At 36.2% G+C, this 8,386-nt stretch overlaps 1 protein-coding gene across 1 annotated transcript; it reads left to right on the plus strand.

Annotated features, from left to right (window-relative positions):
* Positions 1-225: 225 nt before the first annotated feature.
* On the plus strand, positions 226-4,899 carry CHRNA3 (cholinergic receptor, nicotinic, alpha 3 (neuronal); the record flags this gene model as incomplete). The annotated part of the gene is made up of 4 exons (XM_009704183.1): positions 226-324; positions 943-1,052; positions 2,286-3,297; positions 4,771-4,899. Coding segments are annotated over 4 exons (1,350 nt in total), but the record flags the coding sequence as incomplete, so codon positions are not given.
* Positions 4,900-8,386: the final 3,487 nt, after the last annotated feature.

Here is an 8,386-nt window from a genome sequence, read left to right on the forward strand (position 1 = left end):
GACCCCCTGCAAGGGGGCACCTCCACTTCGTTAACTGACAGGCCAAAAAACGTCGTCGCCACCGACCCTTCCACCTTTGTGTCTCACCGACTCCGGGTGCTGCAGTATTTAAATACGGGCCTGGCTCAGGGTGCAGCTGTTAAACTCAGGTTGTGAGTAGTAAGCTGCAGCCCTAACCCTCCTACACATACTATAGTCGCTAAATACTGTATTTTTGCTCTGAAGTCTCCCAAACACGCTGCTTTGGCAGACACCGATACAGAGGAAGCACCTCGGCACCGAGGTCTTGCACAGCATCACTTGGTGCTGTTTAGCTCCTGGAAAGTGAGAACAAACCAAAATGTTGACTTCACTTAAAAAGGTCTTTATAGGTTAAAAATGTAATTACTCACTCTTGCAGTCAGCTTGATAACCAACTTAATTCTTAGCTTCAGCTTAATATTCAGTTTTGTTAAACTGAGGTTTAATGAGCCCTAGTGAACAAGACTGTTATTTAACTAAGCAATGACACCCTGCAGCTCTTTCTAACCCACCTACCCAGGGTCCTTCACTCAACGCTCACACCTAGTACCACAGCCTCCTATAAATTTGTTTTCACCATCTCAGAGATACCTGGCTTTTTGAGACCAAAGTTATTAAAGTTCCACATTCTCTGGCAAGACAGTGTCTTACTCCCTTTTTCACCTTGTTTCAACTACTGAGTAGACATTCCTGGGACATGGAGTCGCACACATCTAAGTCATATCTAGACCAATAGGCCCATCCACAACCTCCCTGTGAATAAACGCCAGACATATGTGCTTGTTGAAGAAACCTCTAATCCTTGTAGTACCCAAAATAAAACAACCCTAGAAGTGATATGACAGCATCTGGTTTGAGTCTAGTCCATTCAATTTCAATTTCTTCACAAACCTAACATAGCCTCATTTCTTCCATAATTAGATCTGGAATGATTACAAGCTTCGGTGGAATCCAGCAGACTACGGAGGTGCTGAATTCATCCGAGTACCATCTGGCCAGATCTGGAAGCCAGATATTGTTTTATATAACAAGTAAGACTCTTGCATATTATCTTCTTAATTCGGGAAGAAATGGTGTGATGTTAACCAGTTTTAAAAAAAATCAGCAGCAAGTTCACTGAATTAACTGAAGAAGCCTGCATTTCAACACACCTGTGTCCCACATCTCCCTACTGCTGTACTCACCTCCACGCCATCTACATCAGCATCACTGGGCAGGGGCCAGCTCCTAACTGGAGCTGCAAGTGGGCAGGCCAAAGTAAACTTCGCTTTTCCCCTTCACAAGCCCCCACTTTTATTTTTATCACTGTCTATAAGGGAGGTGGCAAAAAATTCCCTTAGACTGGAGAGTTCTTGCCTGTGAGTCAGACCTTTAATGGAATAAAACTGCAAATTGTAGCTTTTTAGCAGTTAAACTCACAATTTGACACCTTTACAATAATAGTGTTGACATACAAAAGCTCCAGGTAAAGTTTACTTTGGATGCCAGTGTCTGAGACTGTGAGGAGCCAAACCATAACTAAATGGATCCCTCTGCTATGGAGGGAAGCAGTTCTCAGTGAAATGGACTTAGCTACACAGATCCAAAACTTAGGTCTATGGAGCAACAGTGATGACACTCCTTTTCTAACTGTGGCCTTAAAACTTTAAATTAACTTTTTAGTTTTACTTTTTCATATAAAAAACTGAAAATGGCACATGGATCTTACATGATCCATGTGATCAGGGTAGCAATGTGAGACTTAAAAAACCCATTACCAAATACACTCCTTATGCAAAGATGCACCCCAACCCTAATCCTCCTTTTCTTACTTACTACCTGCAGTGTCCACAGAAGAGGTGGAAATGCCAGTACTGCAGGTATCCTCTTATCAGCCCTTGCGTTCTGATGTGCTTGATCTAGAATAGAGTAGGATAAAACAGTTCAGTTGGAAGGGACCTCCAACGATCATCGAGTCAAGACTGCCATTTGCAATCTCCTATTTGCTGTTTTGAGTATTGATTGCACTGAGCCATTTTATTATGAAGGAGAATATTTCCTTTCAAATCCTCCACGGTAAATTTATACAGCTGTTTATTACAGTTTAACTGTGCAAATTTGTGACCACTGCTGACTCAGTCCTGCACATGCGATTCAGCTCCCTGTCAACATGTAATTTCCAGCTTTCCCTAAACAGATGAAAGAGTTAATGTATATGATCTGAATGTAAGAAACTACCTGGAGTAGTTGTATTCTAATTTTTGGTTTTTCTATTTGCTTTACAGTGCAGTTGGGGATTTCCAGGTTGATGACAAGACAAAGGCCCTATTAAAATACACGGGTGATGTGACCTGGATACCTCCAGCTATATTTAAAAGCTCATGTAAAATAGATGTAACCTACTTCCCATTTGACTATCAGAACTGCACCATGAAGTTTGGTTCCTGGTCTTACGATAAAGCCAAAATTGACTTAGTTTTAATTGGCTCTACAATGAACCTGAAAGATTACTGGGAGAGCGGAGAATGGGCTATTATTAAAGCTCCCGGGTATAAACATGACATCAAATACAACTGCTGTGAAGAGATATATCCAGACATCACATATTCTCTTTACATTAGGCGTTTACCTTTATTTTACACTATCAATATGATTATTCCATGTCTGCTGATTTCTTTTCTGACGGTATTAGTTTTCTATTTGCCTTCAGACTGTGGTGAGAAGGTGACACTCTGCATATCAGTCCTTCTGTCTTTAACAGTGTTCCTTCTTGTTATCACAGAAACCATACCTTCTACTTCCCTGGTAATTCCACTTATTGGGGAATACCTCCTTTTCACCATGATATTTGTAACTCTATCTATCGTCATTACGGTATTTGTACTTAACGTGCACTACAGAACACCCAAGACACACACAATGCCTGTGTGGGTCAGAACCATTTTCTTGAACTTACTTCCCAGGATCATGTTTATGACAAGGCCTGCCAGTGATGAAGAGAATAATCAGAAGCCAAAACCATTTTTCACTTCTGAGTTTTCAAACTTAAATTGCTTCAACAGTTCTGAAACCAAATGCTGCAAAGATGGCTTTGTATGTCAAGACATGGCATGCAGCTGTTGTCAGTATCAACGAATGAAGTTCTCGGATTTCAGTGGCAATCTCACAAGAAGTTCAAGCTCTGAGTCTGTAGATCCTCTCTTTTCATTTTCAGTTCTGTCACCAGAAATGAGAGATGCTATTGAAAGTGTTAAATACATTGCAGAAAATATGAAAATGCAGAATGAAGCAAAAGAGGTAAGAACATATTTTGCTATTACTCAAACTGCAGACACCAGTTGCCATTAGCATGTTTTGTAAGAAAAAGAGATCTCAAAAAACCCAAACCAAACCCCTCAAAAAAAGAAAAAAAGGACAACATAGACCATTATTTTATACAAATAAATTATGCAAGCTGTGTTACAAATATGTGCAATTTTGAATGTAGATAATTTTGGGGAGCAGCTCTGTTGCACAACATTCTCTTTATTGACAACACATACACTGAGTGAAGCATGTTAAGGTAACCACTGCTAGGGAAACATACTTGAGTATCTGTCCCACAAGATTCGGAGTGAGGATTTTCCAAATTATAATCTTAATAGTAGAGAATTTGCTGACTCCATGGGCTTTAGAAAGTTACATTCTCCCTCCCACAGCTTACCGTCAATAACACAGAATGTCCTTCACAGTGATTATGTTGCTTATTCTGCTGCTGCAGAGTAAAGTGCTGTAGCTGAAAGAGACAACTGCTGCAAGACAGGGACCATCATCTTTCATAAAACCGCATCTTGATGCAATAAAAAAAAAAAAAGTAAAGTTTTCTTTTTATCATATTCCTCAAATACTAAAAGCAGTAGCCACACCACCACAATCATCACCGAATTTTAAGTCCTCTGCAGTATGGGACTTAAAATTAGACTGAAGTTATTTTGTTTATGTTGAAATCAGAACTTTATTTATAATTAATTGGTATAGAAAACATGGGGTGGTTTTGGATTTTTTAAGTCTGCCTTAACAAGTTCTAAGCTAAAAAGCACAAAATTTCAAAAACAAATGCATTATTAATTAATAGCCTCCCTGAAGAAAAATGAAGTAAAAATTTAAACTGTAATCTCAAGAGTAACTAAAATGATCAACAAATGTAGTTATTATTAATATGTAACATATGTAATACATATGCCTACTCAAAAAAAAAAAAATTAGAAAAATCTGAGTTTTGGAAACTTGATTCCCTCTACATGGAAGGTAAGGAGATGAATTTTACACTATGCATAAGAACCATCAAATTTCAGTACTTACATAAGAAACATACCAAACAGTTATATACCAATTAATCTTTGTCTTTTTACATACTGCCTCAAGACCAGTAGGAGCAGTCTGTTTCAATGAAGTCTTCTGGACAAACCTGATCACCTAAGACTATAAAGCTTTTCACTTTCATTTTTGGCATCCAGAAGAGAAGTATCTTGTGAAGTCCAGTGTCTAGGTGAACAACTTTTTATATTTGAAGAAGCAGCTTTTGGCTTTGTCACAAATAGCATATTCAAATAAAGCTTCTTCAAGATGAATTCTTTTGTCAATGAAAATAGAGATATGTAAGTTGTACATATATGAAAGACATCTACATATGGAAAAAACCCCATGCTTCCTATATAAAATGGTAGTAATTGCTAATGCAAGTTATTAATCTATCAAACATGCCTACTTGCTATTCAATTTATTTTTCAGATTCAGGATGACTGGAAATACGTTGCCATGGTAATCGATCGTATTTTTCTATGGGTTTTCATCCTGGTATGTATTCTAGGAACAGCAGGATTGTTTTTACAACCTTTGATGGCTGGAGATGAAATGTGAAGATTCAATACTATATTGTGAAATCAAATAAAACTTTTGCCAACCAACTCTGCACCCTGACCCCAGCACCTGATGTCTCTTCTTGTGTAATAGAATAAGGATGTCTCTTGGCCTTAACTTTGCTTGATCAAGAAGGCTTTGTTAAAAATGTGAAAACGTGGAGGGAAAAAAAAAAAATTTAAACCTTTACGCCAGCTAATCTCAACGTAATACGAGCTATGCTTGACAGCTACTTTTTGCAATAACTGGAAAAGATGTAGGTAGTACATTAAAATTTACAGGAATGATTTAAGAAGGGGTTGATAAACTGAAAATTACAAGAATACTTGGAAAGTCAAGACAGGTTGAATACTTTGGGCTACTAGATTTATTTCCATGAGTCTGGTGCCAAGTCTCTTCAGATCATGACAGGATCTTCTGGGAATAAGTTCATACTGAGTTCAATGAATGCCCTCATGAGGATGAAATGGCTTAGGAAGCATACTAGAATGCAGGCATGCTAGAATGTCTGCTAGAATGCAGACATTGCCACCTGGTGTATAAACTGCCTCAGTGGGAGGAAAGGACCATGGGCAGGTTTATTACAAAAGGAAAACAAATAGGTGAATAATAGATGATGGTAATAAAGCAGCCATAACGTAAATTCTGTGCATCCCCACATTTCAATGTATGAGAAGACTGTCAGAAGAAACAAGCTATTCAAACTAAGTAATGTTTAAAACTGTGTAGAAGTGAAACATGCACTAAGATGCAGTCCGCAGGTTATGCAAAGGATCAAAATGCTTTGATAGGATAGTTTGGATACAGAAGCATCCTGCTGTTGCAAAGTGTTTTATGACAAAGGAAGGCAGGTAGATACAAAATAGTCCTGTGAAGTATGCTAAAATTGCTTCTTAGGCATACTTTTTTTTTTTAGTCAGTAACTGCTGATAGTTTAAGAGCATGAATAAAGAATACAACAAAATATTGTACTGAGAAAATATTTTGTAAAAATATGAACTGTTCTCTCTGTACCAAACTGAAAACTTTTTGGAAATACAGTGTATAAAGTGATGTAACATTTATGAAAATAAAGAGAATCAAGCTGTTGAAAATTGTGCTTTTTTTGATTTATTTTGACCGAGTGACAAAAATCTATATAAGGTAGCATGAGCTACGGCTCAACACATTCAGAAACAAGTTACATAAGTAAAGGTCCATGCTTCTGAGAATAATTAAAATTACTTTTTTTCAGACACACCTGATGATAAGCTGAAGACCCCAAGGATTCTAGTGTCAGCTATCTTATCTGCATTTACCATGATGAGATTGTAGAAGTGACTAAAAGAAATTCATGCATTTGCAAAACTTGTGTGTTTGGGACTTCATTGGCCAGTATGCTGCCAGTCGCCTTATGATATAGTTGGGCAATCTGCAGACATCAATTAACAAGGGAAAAGAGGTGAGGTGGGGAGTTAAAAGAAAAATATATATAGCTAATCTATAGTTTTACTTTGCTTTCTGTTCAGATAGGAGTAAACTTCAGTAATTCAAACCCAAGGACTATAAAAAGCTATTTTGCATTTGAAGATGAAATAAGATACCTAAAGTATTTCTGCAGCTTCCACACAAAGTCACTGATGCATTGTTTAATCTTAGTAATACCAAGAAAGTTAAAATTATTATATTAATGGATTAAATCAGATAATCTCTGCAAATTCACCTTTAAATTTAATTATGATGGGAATAGAGGAAATATGGATATCCAATGCCAGATGTAATTGTATAGCTGATGAGGAAGAGTGACTCCCTTTACAATCAGAATTCTTTATAGGCTGGTATTAAAAACAAAATCAAAAAAAATAAACAAAAGGCTTGCCTGGCATCATTTCCCTGCCTGTGAGCCTTAAAAAGCTACACAAAACTAAGAATGTCCTACAGGTGAAAACAATTTGAAATTAATATTCAATCATATGTAAGTTATGACATAAGCAAACAGTATTATAATCAGTACAGTGCCAAACAGTGCTATTCTAAAGGAGATACAGGTGGGGAAGGGGGGAAGGAATACGTATCCATCTTCCAAATTCATAACTACTATAAAAACTTACATTATCAAAGATACAACAATTTACATTAAACTTCTCACCTAAACATGTTATCATTAATGTAGTAATTTAAGCAAATAAAAACTTCCCAAGACTTTTTCTAGCTTGGCATTACTGTATTAGCCCTGCAGGATGCAACTATATTAAGTACACTGACAAAACTTTGGTGTAGGAAAACTCCCATCTATTTTAGAGTCTCTTCCAGAAATAAAGCTTTTAAGAAAGATGGCATTGGAGTTAATATAAAGAATTTTAAATCAATATTTAAAGAACATATTTTAATGGAATAACTAAAAAGTTACAAGTTAGTTTTTAACAGTCTCAGAAAAAAGAAAGTATGGAAAGCTCTATGTCCTCGCTGCTTAGAGTTACACATGGTTCTGTAAGGGAAAGAACCTATTAAAGGTAGCTTTCTAAGTTTGGTTTAACAAATGTGTGAAAACTTAATCATCTGTATTTGGTTACACAGCATAATAATTTTCAACCCATTTCCTTCAGAAAGGCATTCCCCAAATTCCTTCTACCTATACTTAAAAACTTAATTCTGAGAAACACTCAAAGACAGGAAATGATTAACATGTTTGCAACTAACATACTGTATCAAATTCTTCATCAAGAATAAAGAAATCTGAATGTTCCAGTTCATTAGAATACTTGTGCAACTTGGGAACTCATTTAATTGTCTTTGCCTTCCTTTCCATAGCCGATACAGAGATATTGCTATACATGTATCCTGTAGGCATTTTAAGGCTTACTGTATTAAATGTTCATGTTAGTATGACAGAACTAACAAGGTTTTAAATTTAGCAGCAAATTCCACTGAAAATTTATAAAGGCAAAACATAGCAAAATCGCTATTTTTATTTCTATGTTGAATATATGGGAAGTGTAACTGGTATTTTTACTATTATTTTAAATTTTTAAAATTTATACTTTTACAACACATTCAAGAGAGCTGACTGAAATTCTCCTTTGCATACTATAGAAAATTGAAATAAGCAACACTACTGTGTAAGTATCTGCAAATATTTAATACTCAATGTAACAATTTCTATAGTAATTTAATAATTGGACTACAGTGATCATCATTAAAAAATTTTTAAATCCTCCTATTTTGCAGTAGGTGTCAGCGTATGCTTTTTTGACCTATCATACATGCAAGTGCTTGATAAAGTCCTTTTAATTCTGACCCGATTGAGAAGTAACTTAGTAGACTGGCAACAAGCAAATTGAATACTATGTGTCCTAGGGATGCCATGCTTTAATATAAATATAATTTTCTGGTTTGGGATTTTTTTTTTTACTCTATCAGAAACATGCCTACGAAGAACATGCAAGGAAATAGAGCTAATGCAAAACCCTTTAGAGCCATATTAGCAGGAGACAGATCCAAAAATATT

The sequence above is a fragment of the Cariama cristata genome, unplaced genomic scaffold (assembly GCF_000690535.1).
Source record: "Cariama cristata isolate BGI_N322 unplaced genomic scaffold, ASM69053v1 scaffold42980, whole genome shotgun sequence".
Lineage (NCBI taxonomy): Eukaryota > Metazoa > Chordata > Aves > Cariamiformes > Cariamidae > Cariama > Cariama cristata.